Raw genomic sequence first — 25083 nt, 5'->3', positions numbered from 1 at the left:
TGGAGCAGAATCATCAGGCCCTGCAACTGGTTTGGAAGTAATCTGTGAGCCACAGGGACTCAGCAATCTCGCACCCTCGCGATCAAGACTATTTAAGCTTAAAGGTAAGGCTAGGTAAAAATATGTGGAGCTGCAGCAAGCGACTAGCATATATGGTGGCTATCCTGTTCGCAAAAGAGAGCGAGAAGAGAGGGCAAAGCGCGAACAAGAAACTAGAGAACACCCTGCGCAAGCATTACTCCAACATCGTGTTCGCTTCCCGGACTCCGTCGAGAAGAGACCATCACGGTAACTCACACTGTTGATTCATTTTAATTAAGTTAAGGTTCAAGTTATCTACAACTGGACATTATCAAATTCCCATCTACCCATAACCGCGGGCACGGCTTTCAAAAGTTCAAATCCCTGCAGGGGAGTCCCAACTTAGCCCATGACAAGCTCTCACGGTCAACGAAGGAATAGACCTCCTCCCGAGACGTTCCGATCAGACTTGGTACCTCGGTTCTTCAAGACACTACGACAGGTTAAAACTAATCCAGCAACAACGCCCGAATGTGCCGACAAATCCCGATAGGAGCTGCACATATCTCGTTCTCAGGGCACACTCAGATTATCCAAACTTCTAGTAGGCCAGCCCAGCGTTGCCCCTGGTGGCCACCGGCGACTGACGAGGTGGACCAACACTCAGAGGAGCACTGGCCCGGGGAGGTTTAAAATAAGATGACCCTCGGGCTCCGGAAACCCAAGGGAAAAAGCGCTAGGTGGCAAATGGTAAAACCAAGGTTGGGCATTGCTGGAAAAGCTTTAATTAAGGCGAACTATCAAGGGGTTCCCATTATCACCCAACCGCGTAAGGAACGCAAAATCCGGGAACATAACACCGATATGACGGAAACTAGGGCGGCAAGAGTGGAACAAAACACTAGGCGAGAGGCCGAGCCTTCCACCCTTTACCAAGTATATAGATGCATAAAGATAACATGACAATATAACGATATCCCAACAAGTAAATAATGTTCCAAGAAGGAACGGTCTCCAATCTTCACCTGCAACTAGCAAACGCTATAAGAGGGGCTGAGCAAAGCGGTAACATAGCCAATCAACGGTTTGCTAGGACATGGTGGGTTAGAGGTTTGGCATGGCAATTTGGGAGGCTTGAAAGCAAGTGGTAGGCATCGTAGCATAGGCATAGCAAAAGAGCGAGCATCTAGCAAAGCAAAGATAGTGGTGATTTCGAGGGTATGATCATCTTGCCTGCAAAGTTGTCAGAGTTGACTGGATCCTCGAAAGCAAACTCAACGGGATCCTCGTTAGCGAACTCGTCTCCCATCTCTACCCAAACAAGACAAACAAGCAAACGGAACACAATCAACCACGTGCAAAGCTCAAACAATATGATGCAAAGATGGTATGCTATGCGGGATGCGATGCGGGATGCATATGCAAGATGTGATAGGGAATGCATGAACCTGGCCTCAACGTGGAAATCCAAGTGTGCCACTGGAAAGATGAGATGAAATCGCTTAAAAACGATATAAAGAACGCTGGAATCGGAGTTACGGTTTGGAAATGGCAAGCAATTCAAATATGACCACGTTCTGCGATTTACAGCAAGTAGCCATCTAAATGAAACAAGATGAACATGCTACAGCACTGAAACATGGCATCAAAATATATGGCAGGAATCCATTCATGATGCTTAACAAAAGTCTAGCACTGAGCTACGGCCAATTAATCCATTAACAGGTTCAAACAAGGATGGGAAAAATGCATTTGACAAACAGATTTTAGACAGTGAAATTAACACTTGTCTGGAATTTCAGACCAGATAGCACTCTTCGGAGCATGAAAACAAAATGCTACAGGATCTGAACATGGCAAAGTAAAGAATGGCATGGAGCTACTCAAAGATCTTAACAAAAGTCCCTTAGTGACCTTGAGCCAAAAGGGATCAGAAAATACAATTGCAAGCATGTGAACATGGCAAAAACATAATCAGTTTTCGGACTTGGTGAAAACCGGAGCATGCTGAAAACAGATATCAAGTAGGCATGCTTACGAGCTCGATGCACTCACTACAGAGCATGTCATGACAATCTAAGCATACACCCATTAAGAATACACAAAATGCAAGCTAGACATGGCAAGAACAATACCATAGCATGCACGGATCAACTACAACATCATCAACCTGGATCATTGTCTTCACAAAGACACAGACACATTTGGTGATGGTGTCTTCGCCAATGCGAAGATATTCATCCGCATAGTCGGCGGGAACACCATATGTAATCACTCTCATTGCCGCCAATTTTTTTTAATATGCACTAAAACCAATCATGGTCACTAATGCCATTACCTTGGCGAAGTAGTCTTTCATGAGCATCTTGTCACCGAGAGCTCGGTTGTGGGGAATGTTTAACCGGCTGAACGTCGATCCACGCCGCTTTCTCTTCGGCCAGCCTCAAATTCGTCCACGAGATGCAACAACACAAGGTTGTCGACATCGTCGTCGAGTATCATCTCTCCTATGTCCAAATCATCGAATGAAGACGACGAGGACGAACTCCAATCTATCTACAAAATGCACATAAAACACCCACAAATTTCACCCGAACCTACTCCGGGCCAAATCAAGCACGAAACCGCAGGTGTTGGACATGCCTCGCCGTCCAAAGCAAAGCCGTGCCACGCCCCGCTCTTCTTCTCCCCCACGGCCGAAGCAAACCAAAGCCGCGCCGCCCCTTTCTTCTCCCCGTTTGTGGTAAATGATGATTGTTTCTGTTTGAAAGTGCAAATTGAGCTTTGAGGTTTTGTTAGTGTCGTGTGCCGATGATGATGCGACGAATCTTATTGATTTGGTTTACAACCATTCCATCACATTTAGGGCTTCTTTGATTCAAAGGATTCTCAAAAGAATTTTGAAGGATTCTAATCCTTAGGATTTTTTTCCTATGTGGGTTGTTTGATTCGTAGGATTGTAAATCATAGGAATTTTTTCATAGGATTCATTTGCACTAGATTTTATAGGAAATTTTCCATCCACTCAAACCTCTTTGAAAAAATCCTACGTTTTTTTTGTGCATAATCAAACACTCATACAATCATGTAGGATTCAAGATGATATGCCAATCCAATCCCACGTTTTTCTTATTCCTGCATTTGGGAAATCCTACGAATCAAAGAGTCCCTTACATGTCACACACGGCACAAATTTCGCAAGACCAAAAGCTAACTGACAACGCTGCACAAATCCAGTATAGTACTGTACGTACTACAGTCTTCAGAGAAAGAACATCATCACCTCTGTTCCTCTCAGTGCATCCATCACTTCACAGCGCGGAGCCGCAGACCGCCCGGCAGCTACAACGTCCATCACGAAGTGCTAGACGTAGGATATGCAATTGAAATAAGTTCTTGCTAATGGAAAAAAATGGAGGGTTGAATGTAGGTGCTGTTCTTATTTTGCCCGAGGGATTTGAATTAGCGCCGCTCGATCATATTTCCCCTGAGTTAAAGAAAAGATAGAAAATCTTGCTTTTCAGAGTGCCCACGTCCAAGAACTCCCGAGAAAAATCAACGAGACGTACGATGATGTCAATCAAAAATAAAAAACAATCAACGAGACGTCCTAAAAACTCCTCGCATTCGCATCAGACTAGCGGAGGGAAGGGTTCCAAGATTCTGCCTACAACAACTGCAAGCTGAAACATCAATATTACCGTCTCGTACTCATTCATGCTTCTTTATTCATCAACACATAACGCACACCCCGTACATTTTTTCAAGCTAATGAGGAAATGTGGAGGAGGCGACCGTGAACCGAGGTCCTGAGCAGTGGGCTTGGCAGTCCTCCATTGTTTTGAAGCAGACATCTAGAGGGGGGCAGATAATGCATCCAGATGGACCCCTGTAGCACCCGTGATGGATGTCATGCGCGCCTAGCTCTCTACCTATGAAAACATCAAGAAAAACACAATATTAACTTATGATTATACACTGTGACATGTTGACAAGATTCTGGTAGTCAACTTTGAGATATGTTATAAATAAGGAACGAATCAAACAAAAACACAAGAAAAGATGCCACTTACATTGTGTTTGGGTCGCAAAGCATATAATAAGAACGAACAATAGTGCTTGGGCACGCTTCGGGCACTTCTCCATGTCCATGTCTATATAGATGACTAAGGCTTCAACGGTTGTTGGCAGGCTGGTCTTGGTTGAAACTAACTGACGGATGCTAACATATACTCCCTCCGTAGCAACATCCGGCTTCATATATAAGGGAGATCTATTAAGTGTCATAGAGCTTTTTGGAGTATTTTGAATGGTTACCCTTTGTTTATTGGGAAAGAAATTATTGCTGATTATTATTTGATATATATGGAAATAATTATTGCCGATTATTACTCAATATGGACACTTAATGCTCACATTAGACAAGATAGATAAAATCAGCCATTAATTAATTTTCCATATTTTAAGGACGCCGCCATTCGCTGGGAGAGCAAGTCAAATCCAACGAGCAAACGATTTTACGCTACGAACACCTGGCCACCAGCGGTTAAGCCCAAAATCGACATTTAATTATTACTTTTTAGACAAAAAATTGCCATTTAATTCAGAAAAAAATTGAGGAGAGAAAACATTCGAGGCTGCCCCCTTACTGGGCCACCAGCGGTCAAGCCCAAACATGTCATTTCCTTGAGAAAAAGAAGTGAAAACTGTTTGTACACTTAGTGCAATTTCTTTTATTTACCTATGTGTAGTATGGGCGAATCAACCTGTGGTTGAATGTTAGAGGTACGGTGGTATCCCGGCCCACTAGGGTTTCTGGCGCTCACATTATTTCTTAATTTCTGGCGATGCACTTAAGGGTAGGGTGTGCGTGTGTGCGTTCATAGTGATGAGTGTATGTGCGTATGTATGAGCGTTTGCGTCTATACTATGTTTAAAAAAACATATGTGTAGTAGGGGTAACTCAAAAAATAACTATGTGTAGTATCGGACAAAAAAACATTTTTTTAGAATACAATACAATTAAAGTACACTCACCCCTATGAACACACACGAATAGCTTACCCCTACGAGACAAAAACAAAAGTTGACATGTTAAAAATGCCTAAAACAAAGTGCTAGGTATGCCATCGCATGAAACACAAAAAAGGTTAATGATAGCTGTTGAGATAAGACTCCCATGCTATGTCCAAATAATTTGTGGTTGTATTAGAAATTAAATTTAGCATAGTTTGTTCATAAATTTCCAATAATGTGCAAAGATAAAATGACCATGGTCCAAACAATTAATTCACTGGATATGAATTTACCATGGTATAGAAAAAATGAAAATGATGAGGTGTGTACAAAACTAAGTTTGCCATGGTCTAAAATATATTTCAACATGTTACAAAAAATGATAATTGCATGGAAATAAAAATAAATTTTCCTATAGGAACAGTAAGGAAAAGGAAGAATTTGCCATGGTATAGTAGTATAATTTGCCATATTACAGAAATAAAAAATACCATGGTACTAACATAATTTTTTGATCATGAAAATTATGGAGAAAATATGAATTTCCCAAGATTCAGAATAAAATTAGCCATTGTACAAAAATAAAATTGCCATAATACTAATAAATTTGCCAACATGTAATTTTCTTTAAAAAAGCAATTTGCCATGGCCGAAACAAAATAAGTTGCCGTGGTACAAAAGATAAAATTGCCATGGTATAAAAATAACTTTGCCACCATGAAAAGTAAGAAAAATAAAAACAATTTGTTGTGGTCAAACAAATATTTTTTGTCATTTTTTATTGTACTTTGCAAAAAAAATCAAATTTTTTTTTTGCAATATGGTAGCCCGACGTGGGGTGGAGCTGCGTACCGTGAGCACGGAGGTGACCGTGAAGACAAAATGGACAAAATGGACCTATGGACGAAAGTATTTCACAAACTAAACCGTGTTTGAAAAAAATTCACTCAGGTGACCCTTTTGTGCAGCGCCCGGCAGCCAGTCGTTGCACCCTACTGAGCAGCGCCTTACTGACAGGAGATGCACTCCTGGCTAGCGTGGCACCCCTGGTCCAGGCCCGGCCCCACGCCTGGTTGTCCAGCGCCTAGCCGACAGGCGCTATGCTACGACGTGTGGCTCCTAGCCCAGAGGCGCTGCACTTGGACTTAGTAACCGCAGCGGGCTGACCCTCCCCCATCCCGACCCATTTGTTCCACTCGCAACAGAGAGTGGCGACGGGGGCGGCTATCTCCTCTCCCCCTCTCAATCCCCTCTCAAAAATCCAAGCGATTTGAAGATTTGGTCGGTGGATTTGTTCCCCACTACCACCTAGAAGTAATCTCCTCCGATCCCCTTCTTTCTATCCGAAAAACCTTCCCCATTCTTCATGTTTGTGGTGAAACCATAGTTTATGATTGATTTGAAATTTCTATGGGAAATAGAATGAATGTGTGTTGATTTAGAGTATGTATTAGTTGTAAACATTGGGGAACATTATTGATGTGGATTTGTATTGTAAATTGCATACATAGGAATTTGTATGTACATATAAATTAATAATCACGTATGAAATAATATCAGATGCTTGCTTATAGAATAATTGTTGAGGGTTGAGATTGTCTAGATGCTTAATGCTTACATATGAAGGTGATAAAACACTTCTTTTCACATGGTAGATTTTCATTCAAGTACATCGCAAATATTTGTCAGACCGATGTCAATTTTTTATCAAGCTTTTTAGTACCCATCGAAAGTTGTTGAGACGAATACATATGAAGTAATGCATAGGAAGTAGTTTGCTCGTATGTACTTAGCATAGGAAGTATGGTGAAAAATGTGAATATTTATCCTATGCATAGGATGGTCGTTTGCTCACATATCAAATAATGCTCATATGTGTTTATTGCTTGAAATATGTAGGATGGTTTGGCTTCTTGATGATTACTATGACGTTCAACACCGGGCCTACATAATGTCGGAGAAGAAGCAGGTAATAATCATACTAGTTGGTACTTTGAAATTTGTGTTTAGTTCAAACAGAGACTCCGTAAGTACTTGCTTGTTTGAAGTCGCTTTTACCTCTGAAGATTCGGTCTCACGGGGCATCGTCGAGTGCCATGCCCTATGATGAGTGGTACACACCGTACAGCAGACAGACATGACTCCCCCCGTTCATTGAGCTGGTCAGCGGTCGACGCTGAACCTCAATGCTGCAGGAATCACCTCACTTGTTGATCGGTGGAGGACGGAGACACACAATTTCCATCTTCTGACCGAGGAGATGACCGTGACGCTTCAGGATGTTTCCATGATCACCGCACTTCCTATTGAGGGGAAGTCTTTTTGTATGAGCACCAATTCTGATGGGTGGCGCCAGCAGATGGAGGCCCTTATTGGTATGGCTCCTGTAGAGGCTCCAGCAGATGGAGAGAAAAAGGAAAGAGTCGCAGTCGGTGCTCCTTTCACGTCGATTACAATGACCTTTGCGCATTGCCCTGAGGATGGTAATGATGATGTGATCCAGACATATGCTCGCGTGTACATGTGGTACGTTATCAGTAGGACTCTTTTTGTTGACGCCACTGGTAAGAACGCTCAATGGATGTGGCTTAAGGCGTTTACCGTCTTTGACAGCCAATGGAGCTGGGGTTAGGCGACACTGGGCTACTTGTACCGACAGTTGATCACTTGTGAGTTTTCACCTCCTTTCTACATTACCAATGCAATCTTGCCCTTAATTGAACCATGTTTTCCTTTATGTGTAGTTGGATGATGCTTGTTTTAGGATCTCAAAGGACGGATTTATTGGTGGTTGTATGCTCCTACCATCGGTATGGAGCTGGGACTGCCTGCCAGTTCGACGCCCGAAGGACGTATCGTTCAAGCCCTGGGATGAACAAGGCGACGACCTACGGCTCCCCATTTGGACTCCCAAGTGGGATGTGGTAACCGAGATGACGAGCAATGTCAATCTCATGTATAGGCAGTACACCAACGAGTTGGACACGCTTACGGCCGAGCAGGTAAACATTGACATTACATCACTCATTCTCATGTATTATGAAAACTCTACATCAATGTTGTGTTGTTGTGCTACGAGGTGGAATGGGAGTCATATGGTGCCAAGGATAGATTAGGTGATGCGGACGGGTTCGTCCTAAATCTGATGTGCATGCGGGATAGGGATCTTTGGCTAATGCGGTGCCCACTCATATGCAATTGGGCGGTTGAGCTTCACTTGTCACATCATGTGTACCGATAGTTTGGTTTGTTTCAGGGTCACCCGCCGGAGTGGGAGGACACGGACAAAGTACTTCACAGGTAAGATAGCATGAACCGTTTGCACTTAGCATCGTCTGCAGGTCCTTTTTGATGGTGCTAATATTTAGTTTTTTAACATGCAGGTTGGATAGGAAAAAGCAACGAAAGATCAAGAACTGGGATAAACATCATAAGAAGTATGTCACCATGTTCGAGCTTTGTGTGGAGCAAGCTAAGGCTAGAGCAGGATCCCAGCTATGTGAGTACTTCCCACTCGCCTTCAACAACTACCTTAAATGGTATCTTGAAAATACTCGTGTGGAGATATGCCCGCCAGCCTATGATGAGGAGATTTTGGAAGATCCCATCGTTTTTGATGAGCTTGCCCAGAGCAAATACAACAAATATGCTAGGGAAGGGAGCCGAGTCCCTTTTGCTCCAATGATAAACTTTGTGGTAAAGTGTTCCCCTCTGGGGTTTCCTATTGGCACTATTACACATCTTTGTTTGCCTAACATGTTAAAGTCGTTTCATCCACAACGCAAGGAGATCAAAAAGCAAGCTGACGAAAGCCAGACTATGCTAGACACAACCCCGATTGGAAAAAGCAAGGGTGAAGGTGCACTTCGAGCTTTCACTAAGGTACATATCTCATTCACTTGCCCATGTTACATATCTTGCTAAGTTACATATATCATTCACTTGTCCATGTTACAGCGTCAGGGCTAAAGGTTAAGGCGGTTATCCAACCTTATCTGTTGCCATGACCCCGAAATTCATAACCTTCGCAGTCCAAGTCTGCTACACCACTTGACCATAGGGCTCATCTGGAGTATGAGACTACCTCGACAGCTCATCTGGAGGATGAGGATGTAATCGCTGAAGAGGTATGACAATAGCACATATTCATTTCTTTGATGCATTCTTCACTTTATTATGATGCACGTACTTTACCATAGCATCTTCTTTTATGATAGGTTGATGATGACATGACATTGCAGGACTTTCAAGTTTGTTCCGCTTACATGTTGAAGCCTAGGAAGGGAATCAAACCCTCGAAGACTTCAGCGCCAGAGGAAGGAGGGCGGTCGGTGGGAGGTCACGGATGGCAACAGGCGTGGGGAGCATCAGGGGTATGGAGGACGGCGATGAGGACGAGGAGGAGGAAGAGGAGGAACCACAGCCGGTTGCTCCTAGGAGGAAGAAGATAGCCAGTAAGAGGGTAAGAGCTGGCAAGAGTACGCGCGAAAGGAATAATTAGTGGTGTCAGACTTATCGTTGTTTTCCTACTGAACTAGTTGTCAGTTTGTTATGTTCATGAACTTGTAGTGATATTGAGCTTATGGTTGGTGTTAACTCTTACTATTGTCTTGAGAGTTCAAAGAAAGAGCATCATCACCTATGTTCCTCTCTGGGCCGTCGCCTGCAACACGCATCCATGGCGCACTTCACAGTGCGAAGCCGCAGAAGGGGCAGAACCGGAACTGTCGGTCGGCAGCACTGCCCCACGCGGGGGAGGAGCAGGCCCGGGCTCGGCTTCCTGTTGCCGAGGGACCCTGGCGCGAGGAGGCCACAGTCACGACAGAGGTAGGCGGGGTCCTTGCCCGGCCACTGCCACGCCGACACGAAGAAGAGCTTGAGCACCTTCTCGGTCTCCACCAGATCGGTCACGCCGCCACAGCGCAGGCACCGCCCGGCCGCCTCCTTGAGGACCCGTCCTGCGCCCTGCTCCACGCCGCCCACGAAGAAGAACATCGTTGCGCCTCTCGCTCGTCCTCGATCGCTGCCGATTTCTTCTGAATTTTTCTCGCACGACCCCTCCTTGCCTCGGTTCTCAGCTCCGATCGATCTGATGAAGTGTTAGTTTGATGGCTCGGTGTAGTGTGTGGATCGCTTCCTTGCACTTTTGGAGGAAGGGAGAAACGGACTGACAATTCTGGAGAGCTCAGAATATTGGATCTGGACGGGAATCCTGAGATGGCCTGGAGGGGGAGGGCCGGTTCTCAGCACATGGGTAGATGGGCTGAACAACCAATTTGCGACGTGCTTTCCATGGGAAGCTCCTATCTGCCGCTCTCTAGGACCTGTTACTTCACAAGAAGTACTGCTACCACTCGACTTGGTAGCTACCTGATTTGTCATGCAACGCAAACAATTAAGAACCAAAGCAAGCACTGGTCCGAACATTTTTTAAATTTTGAACGCACAACATTATTTTGAAGAAAAACGTGAATGTTGTATGAAACCGAGAACACTTTTCGAAATTGTGAATAAAATTTGAAATAACTCAAATATTTTTAAAAATGTAAACAATATTTGAAAACAGGAAAAATTTAAACTCACCAAAAAAATGAAAAGCGGATATTTTTTCAAAAGCTGGAACATTTTTCAAACTCGAAAAAAATTGGATACGCGAACATTGTTGAAAAATGGGAAAAATATTAAACTCCCAAACAAAATTTGGAAACACGAACTTTCTTTTAGAAGTGATTATTTTTTGAAACACCCGAACAAAATTTGAAACACGGAGAACTTTTAAAATATGCGAAAAAATTAAAACCCCAGAACAAAATTTGAAACACGAATGTTCAGAAATATTTTTTAAGCACCCTAAGAAAATTTAAAAAGGAGATTTAAAAAAAATGCAAATGAAATTTGAAATCCTGAACAAAATTTGACAAGTTATGAAATTTTGAAAAAATACATAAATTAAAGAAAGAAACAGAAAAACAAAACGAACCAGAAAAAACCAGGCCAAAAATGGTTCAGGAACCTTCTAGAAGGATCCATAAACCAGTAGAAACCAGGACTAAAACCCTCCAAAAGGTTTCCAAAACCAAATGCAATTTACTAGTTAGCTATCTTAGATGGGCTGGCCCAGTCGGTCGCTTAGTGTAGTCGCTCTATGTGTTAGCTCGACAGTTAGACGCAGAGAGCGTCAAATAGGAAAGTCCCCTTCCATGGACTTTTGTGTATTTTTTTGGCAACAGCAACCCTCAAAGAGGGCTAGATATATTATTCATTTGTGTCCAAGAGAGAAAAGTCCACATTTCAACTCTGAAATAACCGGTCGGTTTGATTTGCAACCTTCATCTTCAAAACCGCTCGCATTACACTCTCAACTTATACCATATAGTTCAAAAGACAACCCTTTTCTTGGTTTTGGGCTGGTCAAACCGGTTTTGACCGAGTCAATTGTTATCTCATATTGACTTCGTTCCTCGTAGATATCACCACCTGTCACATTGAAGGTCACAGGTTCTCTAAACAATATGTGTTACATGCATAGGTCTTTGGATCATGTTGTCCGGGCCATTAAAATTGGATAACACACATTGCGCTCACCATAGAATAACAGCTTAAAACAATCATAAGACTATAAACACCAATGCCGACATATAGTATGGGCACAAATAAATCTTACCATTCACCTGCATCTCCCACACCTAGGAAAAAATTACTCACACATCATAAAAGAATAACCAATCATCTCAGAGAATGATCCATTGAAAACAGTATCAATAATAGCGTGAAGACACACAATAAGATGAATGATTAAATGAGTCTCAATCTCCAGATGAGTTGCAAATAGAGTTGCACATCCCAATCTTACAACTTGGAATTCCTCTTACAATGGTTATGATGAGATGGAATGCAGATGCAAAAACAAGACGGAGAAGATCTTCGATGGTTCTTCTTCTCCGGTCTCTTCTCCCTCTATTCCGAACGGAGTGGTGGCGGCTAGGTCTCTCTGATGCCAAATGCCCATTTACAAAGTCTATTCTTGTAGATGAGGAGAGGCCTCTGACATTTGGTAAGAGCATTGGTACGAGCGCTTGCGCTCATACCAATGTTGTCTTGCACTCTGTTGTCGCTGGTGCCAAATCTTCCAACATAGAAGTTGCTTCAAATGGATTGATTTGTATAATCTTGATTGTTTTCCTTCCATAAATGTATTTTCCTGTCAAACAATAGGAAAATGAGTTTTCTTCTCTCTCAAAGGATTAGCGTTATAAATAACCGAGAAATAACAAAAGAAAGATGAAAACCAATTCAAAACTCTTCATGAAAAGTGAGAAATTCTTGAACCATCAAATCCCCCAAGCTTAAGTTTTGCTCGTCTTCGAGGAACTAAGAAATTAAAAGAATGAAAGGGAGTTTGGCAAATGAGTGAAAGAAGTTTACCGACTTGCGAAGATATAATATTTCCATTTTCACAAGTCCTTAATTAAGAGAATACTTGCATTTGAATGATTGCACTCAAGCTCACTTCCTAGCCATGTGTATTTCTCAAGTTAAGTCTTTTATGGTTAACTAAGTGTGGAGCAAGTGAGAAATGTGTTCTCATAAGAGAATGGATTTAGTAGGCCATTTAAACACAAATTTAACCAAGGGGTTTTGAATGAGAAGAAAATTTCCCTGGCTTGGTTGAGCACCAGGGAGCTTTGGGTGCTTCCCTTGTTTGGTTCGGTGAGGGGCAAAGAGACGAACGAATCCCACCCACATGACACGGTAATTTTACCGAGGTTCGGGCTGCTGTGAAGCATAAAACCCTATGTCCTGCTTGGTTGATTGATGGTTGTGGTGAACAAAGGTTACATGTGTGGTTTCTGTAGCCAGGGCTAGCTGGGATGAGGAAACACACTATCAAATGTGGGTGTTCTTTCTAAGAGCTTTGCTGTTCTGGGTCCCACCTTGATCTAGGTAGCTCGGGCCTACTTTTATAGTTGCAAGGGGTTGCCATAGTAGCTATGATCAGTGCAAGCAAGTGGTTGCGTAGTAAATCTTCCATCACAGCAACTGAGAGGCACGTGACGACGATGGCGCGTAAGCGGGAGCAGACACACGTCCCATTAGACGCCTTTGTGACTTTGGGGCATGCCACTATAGCACGAGCGACAAGTGGCACACATGCGGGGGAAAGCATGCGGGAGACAGACAGACACGGATGGACTTTGGGGGGCATTATATACCCGAAATGGCGCCATGACATTGGGCACACCTATAGACCTGCGGACACAGACAGACTTTTTGTGTACCATCCAACCAGATAAAAAACTATATAGCACGTGTCCGTTTAGGTCTGCCCATTGGAGTTGTCCTAAGAGCATCTACAGCCGGGCACCTCAAACTGCACTTAAACGCCCGGGTGGGCCGCCCGGTTACTGATCGGTCAAAAAAAATCAACCCACTCGGGTGCCTCAAACCGGCCTCAAATGCTCGGTTGACCAGCACCCCTCATGTCCAGCCCAAATCTGGGGCGAATTTGGGGAGGGGGGCACACAAAATCGTCGAAAACCCAATGGTCTGGCAAGCGTCTCCTCCGGTGGGGGTGTGAAAATCGCGTGGTGCAGCTCCAACTCGCTGCCTGAGGCCAAAGTCCGGCTATTTAAGCAGGACGGTGTCCCCCAGCCCTAGCCACATCCTCTTCATCCTTCTTCGTGCCGCCGACATGAGACCATCCATTTCTCTTCATCTATGTCTCCTTCCCCCCTTGAAGTCCGCCTCTACCATGGCCCACAGAAGAGGACCACTTATGCTATGCGAACGCAGGAGCACCACTTCCAGATGCAGGACGAGATACGGGCAAGGCGCGCCACACGGATCACAACCTGCCTGCCTCCGATCTCGCCAGAGGAGGAGGAGGAGAAGGAAGAGGAGGGAACGCGCCAGAGCTCATGGAGGGAACGAGTCCGGAGGAGGAGGAGGCGGCGGAGCCGGAGGAGGAGCCGACGCCAGTTGCAGGCTACACCATGAAGGACGCCATGGCGGAGTTTGAGGTCGCCCGAGCAGCAGAGATGGCGGAGCAGACTGCCATCCTAGAGTCCATGCAAGATGAGGCGTATGTGGAGTCCATCCGGCGCTTCATCTAGTAAGAATAGACGAAGACCGAGGCACTTTTCGACGAGCTGGATGCGAAGGAGGAGACGGAGGCCGACGCAGAGCCGGAGTTGCGTCTACCGCCCATGTGCCCAGAGCCCGGAATGAAGATAGTGAATATCTCCGCAGTGTAGCGTAGGTTTTGTTGATCTACGTAATACATAGTTGTTTCCTTTTAAGGATGGCAATTTTATCCATGGACATGGATATCCATGGATATCCGACCCGAATGGATAGGGTTTGGATATACTTTTGTGTCCATGGACGGCGCCCAAATCCGACCCGATTATTCATGGATAGGGCATGGATATAATCTTGTACCCATGGATATATCCAAACTCGACCCGATAGTATGACTTAATGGGGAAAAATCTGCTATCCCTGCCCCACGGTCGTATGTCCCACAACAACTCTACACTTTTTTTTATCTAAAACATGCATAAGAAATTACACAATCCCCATTGTAACTTTTTTTAGTTGACATTCAATCCCCTCTGTAACATACTCCAACATCCCTTCCCTTATTTTTACCTCCTTCTTAAATGACTCGTCATTCTCATCTGTTAGAAAAATACTAAATGATCTTAGGTTGTTATGGATGTTGATTTACCATAAGTGAAGCCTAGCCTATCACGAGGTGAAGAATGGAAGAGTTTATGTTAATATTGTGTTATGTCTTATTTATATGTCTAAGAGGATCCAATGGATATCCAATAGGTATGGATATCCATCGGATTTGGACATGGACACAATTTTTCACCCATGGATTTTTTCATGGGCGGGCAAAGACTGTCTTCATGAATATGGATATGGATTTGAGATTGTTCAACCCGATTCAAATCCGACCCATTGCCATCCTTATTTCCTTTATATGGTTTGTATGGTTTTAAAGATTGATCTATGAGGTATTCGGATGCTGAGAAGAAAATTTAAGGGATGCCCGATCACTACTCAGGTGCGTTCACGTACGTCTGAGTGGTCAAATTTGGTGTACGTGGTTGTGAATGATCTAACCTACTTGTGCAGTTTTGCACGTGGACATGTGAAGTCGGAGGAACCAAACATAGCACTGGTCTAGAAAACCGGCTAGCCCGGCGTGCAGTTTTGCATGTGGCTATGTGGAGTCAGATGAATCTAGCAATAGGTGCCCACGTACAACGTCCCTTTGCATTTACATGAACATAATATACGGAGGGGAACAATTAAAAGAGCTGGACAATACAACGGGCCCCTTTGAGCTTTCTCACATGCGGATCACAGCGGGTTTTAGCTGTGGATGCAACGCGCTGTACGAAATCCGCGTTCCTCAAACATCCCGCAGGAAGGAGCCAGGATTCTAACATACGAACGAGATTTTGTCTTTTGCGTGTGAAGAATAACTGGCAAAATAAGTTTAAAGATGGTCGTAGTCTAGGTTAATGAGGCAAAATCTTCATCGAAGAAAAATAAACAGGTCCAAGTACTTGATGAACTTAATTTGTACTAAAAGTTGGCATGAAGCAAATGCAAAAGAGCAATTCAAATGTTAAATCTTCCTACTTGTGTGGAGACGATAAATGATGCAAAACGTCGTCTCGCAGGACACGAATATTCAGTTACTACAGTTCTAATTATCTAGTCCCTAAAGGCACTGATTAATATAGCACGTAATTGTCAATAACAAGACAAGATGAAGTAGGGAGAATGGGAAGCCAGAGTAAGCTAGCTCTTTTCCCTTGCCGATCATGCTAGCTATGCATGCGTGCAACCTCTGGATTGCCTTTTTTTTTTGGAAATGGATTGTTCTTGGCCTCTGCATCTAAAAGATGCATACAGCCATATTATTAACATGTGTCCAACAAGTACCAAGGTCTGCAATTCAAATACAGCTCGCAAGCGGAGCAAAGAGAGAAAAATAAAATAAAGTAATCTCAAAGCCACAACTGGCCGGAAAATAGGACAACGTGACTAAGCACCTATCCTGTTATGAGACCGCCATTCAAATTGGTTGAAGATAGCCCGTACTACCATCTCTTATTAGTTGGACCCAATAACCAAATGCTCCCTGGAGGCCATAGGAGTGAGTAACAACCACGTACGGATCCATACAGTAGCTCTAAAAATAACCTGCAAGAAATTTAGAGTATATTGTCTGTTAAAAATCTATATCGTTCCTCCAGTTCCATATAGCCCATAATAATACACATATCCCAATCCGAATACGTGATGCAATATCAGGTTGCACCCCGGCTAGCCACGTCCCAAACAATGCATCTAGACTAGCTGGAGGGGTGATGTTAACTGCCATATGGATGGTTCACCAAAGTAATTTTGCGAGAAGACAATCTATAAATAGGTGTTGAATTGTTTCGTTACGATCACAAAAGCAACATCGAACACTACCTACCCATCGTCACTTCAACAGATTGTCTTTAGTAAGGATCACCCGCTTGTAGACAAACCACATGAAAATTTTGATCCATTGGGGAACCTTTACTTTCCAAATATATATGGATCTTGGGATTGGGTCAGACTCACTTAGATCCAAGTACAAAGATTTAACAGTGAACACTCCATTTTCCGTTAACTTCCAGTGAAAGTGGTCCGATTGGTTTGAAAGTTGAACATCCATCAACCTCCTTACCAAGTGTAGCCAGGAATTCCAACGTTCCCCTACTAAGGACCTCCTGAACTGGATATTCAGAGATACTACATTTAATATTGTAGCTACGTATTCCTTCTTACGTTGCACAATATTATATAAAGAGGGATACTGAAGGGCTAGGGGGCGTCTCTCCTAACCATGTATCCTCCCAAAACCGTGTTGTCGTTCCATCACCAACAACGAATTTGGCCCTATGAAAGAAGGTCTCTTTTGTTCTCATGAACCCCTTCCAAAACGACGAATCATTAGGTCTTACGGTAGGGTTTTAGAATGAAGATATTTGTTGCGTAAAATCTTGGTTGCCCTTGGCCCCTTCGAAAATTTTGATCTCGGGTTAGAAGTTGTAGTGCGCTGGATAGATAATTGCCCGACCTCGGCGATAGACGCAAGGAAAATGAGAAAAGAAAATGAACGCTGATGACGTCCCTTTGTCTTCCAATAGATAGGTTAGTGACAGACAGCGAGAGAGATAAGGGAAAGTTGTCTCATCTCATTTTTATGAATTAAACTAAGGGTGTGGCTAGGTCTCAATCGACTGACATTTAACCAAGTCTCGGACAAGTTAATAATATATAGGAAGAAAAAAGGATAAAAAGAAAATTCTACACAGATCTTCACGCAAGATCAAACTAACATAGAATCTGAAAGATCGTGGATGTCGCCTAGAGGGGGGTGAATAGACGCTTTAAAATAATTACGGTTTAGGTTTGAACAAATGCGGAATAAACCTAGTGGTTAATTTGCCAAGCACAAAACCTAAAACAACTAGGCTCACCTATATGCACCAACAACTTATGATAAGCAAGATAAACTACTAGGTGATAGCAAGATATATGACAAGAAACAATATGGCTATCACAAAGTAAAGTGCATAAGTAAAGAGCTCGGGTAAGAGATAACCGAGGCACACGGAGACGATGATGTATCCCGAAGTTCACACCCTTGCGGATGCTAATCTCCGTTTGGAGCGGTGTGGAGGCACAATGCTCCCCAAGAAGCCACTAGGGCCACCGTAATCTCCTCACGCCCTCGCACAATGCAAGATGTCGTGATTCCACTAAGGGACCCTTGACGGCGGTCACCGAACCTGTACAAATGGCAACCCTTGGGGGCGGTCACCGAACCCGTACACTTTGGCAACCCTTGGGGGCGGTCACCGGTACCCGTCAAATTGCTCGGTGCGATCTCCACAACCTAATTGGAGACCCTGACGCTTGCGCGGAGCTTTACACCATAATGTTTGAGCTCCGAACACCACCAACCGTCTAGGGCGCCCAAGCACCCAAGAGGAACAAGCTCAAGGGTACCAAGCACCCAAGAGTAATAAGCTTCTCAATTTGTAACTTCCACGTATCACGTGGAGAACTCAAACCGATGCACCAAATGCAATGGCAAGGGCACACGGAGTGCCCAAGTCCTTCTCTCTCAAATCCCACCGAAGCAACTAATGCTAGGGAGGAAAATGAGAGGAAGAACAAGAAGGAGAACACCAAGAACTCCAAGATCTAGATCCAAGGGGCTCCCCTCACAAAGAGAAGAAAGTGATTGGTGGAAATGTGGATGTAGATCTCCTCTCTCTTTTCCCTCAAAAACTAGCAAGAATCCATGGAGGGATTGAGAGTTAGCAAGCTCAAAGAAGGTCAACAATGGGGGCAAAAATGAGCTCAAGAGATTGGTTTCATTGGGGAAGAAGACCCCCTTTTATAGGTGAGGAAAAATCCAACTGTTATGCTCATAGCCCGCACAGAGCGGTACTACTGCTCCAAGGAGCGGTACTACCGCTAGGGCGGAAGTACCCCTTTGAAAAACAACAGCGAGGAGGCAAAAGGCCAGTAGAACCGCCGGAGCGGTACTACCGCTCGTCCTCACGGTACTACCGCTCGACCTCACGGTACTACCGCAAATGGTAGCGGTACTACTGCTTGCGAGCGGTACAAAAAAAATACTTCCGTGCCTACTTCCACTGAGCAAAACACGAGATTTTGGACCGGAGCGGTAATACCGCTTAGGAGCCATGGTAGTACTGCTCTGGAGCGGTACAACCGCTCAGGAGCCGCGATAGTACTGCTCTGGAGCGGTAGTAAAAATTTACATCCGCTCTAGCCACGGTAGTACCGCTGCAGCCTTTACAAAAACAGCCATAACTTCTGCAAACAGACTCCGAATTCAACGAAACCAAGTTTGTTGAAAATCTAACGACATGGGCTAACACAATATTGATAGAATTATCAATAAGAAGCAAATGGGAAAAGGCCCATAAGAAAATGGTGAGAACCCTTCCTCGGAAAAGACCGGTAAAACCTCCAATACCGAAAACATCATAAAAGATGCATGCGAACTCCGTTTTCGATGAACTCAAGCTTGTCATCAAGATGACCATAAGCTCTAAGAATCACAAAGAGAACCAAACAAGAACCAAGAAAGATGATGGAAGGATGCAATGGTTTGAGCTCTCTACGAATGATACGATCAAGCTACTCATCGAGAGCCCCCCTTGATAGTACGGCAATCGATCCTATGACCCGGTCTCCCAACTACCATCATGAGACCGGTAAAATAGAAAAACTATCAAGGGCAAACCTTTGCCTTGCACATGGTCCACTTGAGCTAGATGATGACGATCTTGACTCCCTCAAGTTGTACCACCTTTCTTGATTGTGTTGGCTCGATGAAGACTAGTTGATTGCTCCCCCATACTCCACTATGGGTGAGCCACTCTTCCGCACATCTTCACAAGTCCATTGTCACCACAATGGACGGCAAGCTTCAAGCATTTGATCTCTTCGTGATGCTTCACTTGAATTTGCACACCGCAACCTAACCCCACAAAGAACTCTCACGAAGACCATGGGTTAGTACACAAAGCGTAATGGACAATACTTACCATACCATGGGATCACTTGATCCCTCTGTACGTCATGTACGCTTTATGTGTTGATCAACTTGATTCACTCTTGACTTAGTCTTGATCAACCTTGATTCTTTTCAACTCTCTTCATTTGGATGATGTCTTGAAGGTAAACATGAATGATCAAACAATCTTCTTCTTCAAGACATGCTTGCAATAAGCTCAACTCTCAAATGACCAATCTTTGGATAATTCCTTGAATAGCACCTTAGTCGATACAAACTCTCCTTGAAACCAACACATGTACTCCAAGAAAAGCCTATGGACAAAACCTTCAAATATAACTCAAGGCAACCATTAGTCCATAGAGATTGTCATCAATTACCAAAACCAAACATGGGGCACCGCATATTCTTTCAATCTCCCCCATTTTGGTAATTGATGACAATCATTTTCACGAGAGTTTATACAAGGAATTATGCATCACCAAGCAATGCAACAACCAATAATGCATGCGTATGAGATGCAAATGCTTAGGAACAAAACCAAAGCAAGGAGAAAACTCTGAAGACTTCTCCACAAAACTCTCTGAAACTTCTCCCCTTGAAGACATGCTTGCAATAAGCTCAACTCTCAAATGACCGGTCTTTGGATAATTCCTTGAATAGCACCTTGGTCAACACAAACTCTCCTTAAAACCAACACATATGCTGCAAGAAAAGCCTATGGACAAGACCTTCAAATATAACTCAAGGCCACCATTAGTCCATAGAGATTGTCATCAACTACCAAAACCAAACATGGGGGCACCGCATGTTCTTTCAGCAACGACCGAGACATAACTAAGTCTCAGTCATCTGAAACTTAACAAAACTATTGAACTAAACATCTAAGTATAGTGTATTGGTGCATGGTCAGTTGTTCGATCACAAGCTTTCACTTGCCTCATTGTCTCTCCCGATTACCTATGCAACATATTGATGTACATACTATAGTCATTTGTGCACATATCCTATAGCACAGGCGTCGTTGTCACCACGATGGGGCTTCTCACCGTGTACTTGCCGTTGTCGTCCACCCACGTCAACGATCCATGCAGCACTACCTCGGGCATTAGCTCATCCCGCACCTGAATCACGACCATGTATCTCTGTTTCTCGTGCTTCTTGCCGAACACCAACCTATTCGGCATGACGCTCATCTTCAGCCCGTCCAGTCCCTCCACCGTGGCACTGTACCTCGCCGGCCCATCACCCACGTTGGTCACGGTCCTGACGAACGTATTATCTCCGGTCGTGTCAAAGTACATGATGAAGGACGGGTAGTTAAGATCAAGCGATGCACCGACGCAGTCCACACGGGTCGACGACCGTGCCACGATCTTGATCTGCACCGTCATGTAGTTCATCGCGCACATGATCTTGATGTAGTCGTACGACCCAGCTTCGTAGACTAAGCCCAGGGCCTGGGCGTTGTTTCGTTGGGGCTGATGACTAGGCCATGACCCTGGCGAAATTAGCCATGCATTCGTTATTTTTTGTGGCAGCTTGATCGCTGGTAGGTACAAAAAAATTGTTGGGGTAGGGGGCCCTTGCCCCCCCCCTTCATCCCTGGAGTTAGGTTAGAGATGGACAGCGAGAGAGATAAGGGAAAGTTGTCTCATCTCATTTTTCGTAAAATTGAACTAAACATATAAGAATAGAGTAATGGCGAATGGTCATTTGTTCGATCGCAGAGCGGCGAAGCTGGCCCGTTCTAGTGGCCGCCAGACATGTCCTTGATGGGAGCAAAGGTGTTGTCCACCGCGCTAGCCGTCGTCATCATCGCCGACCGCACCGCCGCGGGCCTCCACTCCGGGTGGACGGCCTTGAGCAGCGCCGCCATGCCTGACGCGTGTGGGCACCACATGGATGTTTCGGAGATGATATTGAACTTTCCGAATAGTGGCTGCTGCTCAACATTCGCCACGCTGATGTTCTCCACCCACGATGCGAGGATGAGCGAGCCGGGCGCGAACAGGCCGAGCTTAAGCACCATCGAGCAGCTCGCCGCCGGGCCACGCGACGAGTAGGTCGCCACCAGCGGCGCGGGCTTCGTGTCCACCACGGTCACCGCGAACTTGATCGAGGCCTTGGGCGTGCGGCTCCTCTGGATGTAATGCATCAGCGTGGGGGCATCCTGCGGGCTCAAGATCATGCCCAAGAAGACGAAGCCCTCCGAGAGCTCCCTGAACAGGTCGCTCGACAGGAATAGCGCGGCGCGCACCCTCGCGCTCTGTGCCGCGGATATCGCGGACCCGAGGGAGTCTGTGCCCGTGGCGTTGCAGAGCACGACCTTGTCGCTGTTCATGGAGAGCAACGTGTCGTTGTTGCATGTGTAAGGAACACGAGCCCGACGTTCCTGGGGCTAGGGCACAGTTCCACGGGGGCTGACGACCGAGCCACGGCCCTGGCGAAATTAGCCATGCATTCGTTATTTTTTGTGGCTGCTTGAGCACTCGTAGGTACAAAAAATTGTTGGGGTAGGGGGCCCTTGCCCCCTACCCTCTTTGGGTTCGTCCTTGGAGTTAGTTAGAGATGGACAACAAGAGAGATAAGGGAAAGTGTCTCATATCATTTTCATAAATTGAACTAAACATATAAGCATAGTGTATTCATGAATGGTCATTGGTTGGATCGCAAGCTTTCACTTGCCTCATTGTCTCGCTCGATCACCTGTGCTTCAACAAAATGATGTACGTACGTATATTGATCTATGCACATATCCTATAGCACAAACGTCGTTGTCACCACGATGGGGCTCCTCACTGTGTACTTGCCGTTGTCGTCCACCCACGTCAATGATCCATACAGCACTACCTCGGGCATTAGCTCGTCCCGCACCTGAATCACGACCGTGTATCTCTGCTTCTCGTGCTTCCCGCCGAACATCAGCCTGTTGGGCACGACGCTCACCTTCAACCCGTCTAGTCCCTCCACCGTGGCGCTATACCTCGCCGGCCCATCGCCCACATTGGTCACGGTCCTGGCAAATGTCTTGTCTCCGATTGTGTCAAAGTACGCGATGAAGGACGGGTAGTTGAGATCGAGTGACGCATCGACGCAGTCCACGGGGGCCAACGACTGTGCCACGGTCTTGATCTGCGCGGTCGTGTAGTTCATGGCGCACATGAGCTTGATGTAGTCGCCCGGCCCGGCTTCATAGACCAGGCCCGGGGCCAGGGCGCGGTTCGGGTTGATGTGGCCGGACCCCATAGCGAGCGGTGAGGCTGGCCCATTCTGGTCGCCTCCGGACATGTCCTTGATGGGAGCGAAGGTGTTGTCCACCGTGTTAGCCGTCGTCATCATCGCCGACCGCACCGCCGCAGGGCTCCACTCCGGGTGGACGGCCTTGAGCAGCGCCGCCACGCCCGACGCATGTGGGCATGACATGGACGTGCCGGAGATGATGTTGAACTTGCCGAACAGTGGCTGCTGACCAACATTCGCGACGCTCACGTTCTCCGCCCATGATGCGAGGATGAGCGAGCCGGGTGCGAACAGGTCGGGCTTCAGCACCGTCGGGCAGCTCGCCGCCGGGCCGCGCGACGAGTAGGTCGCCACCAGCGGTGCGGGCTTCGTGTCCACCACAGTCACCGCGAACTTGATCGAGGCCTTGGGCATGCGGCTCCTTTCGATGTAATGCATCAGCGCGGGGGCGTCCTGGGGGCTTAGGATTACGCCCGGGAACACGAAGCTCTCCGAGAGCTCCCTGAACGGGTCGCTCGACAGGAACAGGGCGGCGCGCACCTTCGCGTTTTGTGCCGCGGATATCGCGGACCCGAGAGAGTCCGTGTCCGTGGCGTTGCAGAGCACGACCTTGTCGCGGTTCATGGAGAGCAACGTGTCGTTGTCGCACGTGTGGAGGAACATGAGCCCGGTGTTCCCGAGGCTGCTCGGGGTTCCTGGGTATAGCGATTCACCGACGAAGGTGGTGCCGTCGCCGAGCCTGACGACGCCGGAGAACTTCCGGTCCACCGTGCCCGACCCGACGGTGAGCACCCACGGCGAGCCGTTGTGGAGGTACCCGAGGTCCGGTCCATCGTTGCCCGCCGAAGTTGACACGAACACGCCGCGCTGCATCGCCGCGAACGCGCCAATGGCTACAGGGTCTTCGTATAACTGCCGGCCGTTCAGGCCAAGGGAGAGGGAGAGCACGTCGACGCCGTCGGCGATGGCCTGGTCCATGGCGGCGAGTATGTCGGAAGTGTACGAGCCTTCGTCCCACAGGGCCTTGTACACCGCCACCCTGGCGCGGGGCGCCATGCCGCGAGCGATGCCGCGAGCGTAGCCGAAGAAAGACGCGCCCGACACGGGCGAGCCGGCGGCCGTGGACGACGTGTGCGTGCCGTGGCCGTCCGTGTCCCGCGGGGAGTTGACAGCGACGGTCACGTTGTTGGCGATGAGGCCCTTGTTGAACTTGCGCGCGCCGACGAGCTTCCGGTTGCACACCTTGGCGGCGTCGAACGCCGTGCCGGACTCGCAGAAGCCCTTCCACCGCGCCGGCACCGGGGGGAGCCCGTCGTCGCGGAAGCTCGCGCTCTCGGGCCACACGCCCGTGTCCACCACACCGATGATGACGTTCTCACCGTAGTTGGACGCCTCCCATATCCCGCCGGCCGCGCTGACGCCGAGGAACTCGGGCGTGTGCGTCGTGTCGCGCACCACCCTCGCGTCGTCGCGGTAGCACGACACGAACCCCGGAGAGCGCCGGAGCCTGTCGAGCTCCTCCTCGGGTAGCCGCGCCGCGAAGCCGTGCATCGCGTGGTCGTAGACGTAGAACATTTCTGCCGCCGGAGCGGCCGCCGCGAGCGTGGACTCGTACCAGCGCAGGTGGCTCGAGAACCCGCTCGGCATGGCCGACTTGTCCATGTGCACAATATAGGACGCCGCCGCCACGGCATCGGCCGACGCGGCCGGCCGCACCGACAGCGCGACCAGCAGCAACGCCACCCATGGCAACATTGTGCGATGTAGCTACGTAAGTAGAGCGCCGGCGGCGATGGAGTACGACGGACGGCGTCGTAACGGATGAGGCGGCTGCGGCAATGGCGCGCATGGCTATTTATCCTGCATGGCCGGTGGTCTTGGGAGTCCGACCCGTTCGGTGGTTGCCGCGTCTCCGTTTGGACAAGCCACTGCAAGGCAAGCCAGCGGGCATGTGGCTCGTCGTTTGCTTCCTCCTGTGCGCCTCCCGGCTTGCGCATACGAGCCATGAGTGGTGCTGGACGCTGTCGTGTACCACAGGGAAAGAGCATTTTGGCGAATGCTTTCCAAGTGCATGATAGGGTATCATGCAGCTACCATTAATCATGTGCGGCCTCCCTGTGGCCGATTCGCGTTACGATTGCAAACATTTGGTTAGTTCAATGTTAGTGGAATACCCATAACTATTT

The 25083-nt window shown here is 46.7% G+C and overlaps 1 protein-coding gene and 2 pseudogenes across 1 annotated transcript; all 3 read right to left on the bottom strand.

Moving 5' to 3' along the window:
• Positions 1-9725: 9725 nt before the first annotated feature.
• LOC125532917 lies at positions 9726-10032 on the bottom strand (annotated as a pseudogene).
• A 10623-nt stretch (positions 10033-20655) lies between these two features.
• Positions 20656-22114, bottom strand: LOC125532916 (annotated as a pseudogene).
• Positions 22115-22242: 128 nt separating this feature from the next.
• Positions 22243-24865, bottom strand: LOC125519612 (subtilisin-like protease SBT3). Its single transcript, XM_048684359.1, has one exon. The coding sequence runs from the start codon at positions 24650-24652 to the stop codon at positions 22415-22417; it is 2238 nt and encodes a 745-aa protein (XP_048540316.1). The 5' UTR covers positions 24653-24865; the 3' UTR covers positions 22243-22414.
• Between the last annotated feature and the right edge of the window lie 218 nt (positions 24866-25083).

Source organism: Triticum urartu, chromosome 1 (genome assembly GCF_003073215.2).
Source record: "Triticum urartu cultivar G1812 chromosome 1, Tu2.1, whole genome shotgun sequence".
NCBI lineage: Eukaryota > Viridiplantae > Streptophyta > Magnoliopsida > Poales > Poaceae > Triticum > Triticum urartu.
Note: the sequence above shows the minus strand (reverse complement) of the source record. Positions and strands in the feature narration are given on the sequence as shown.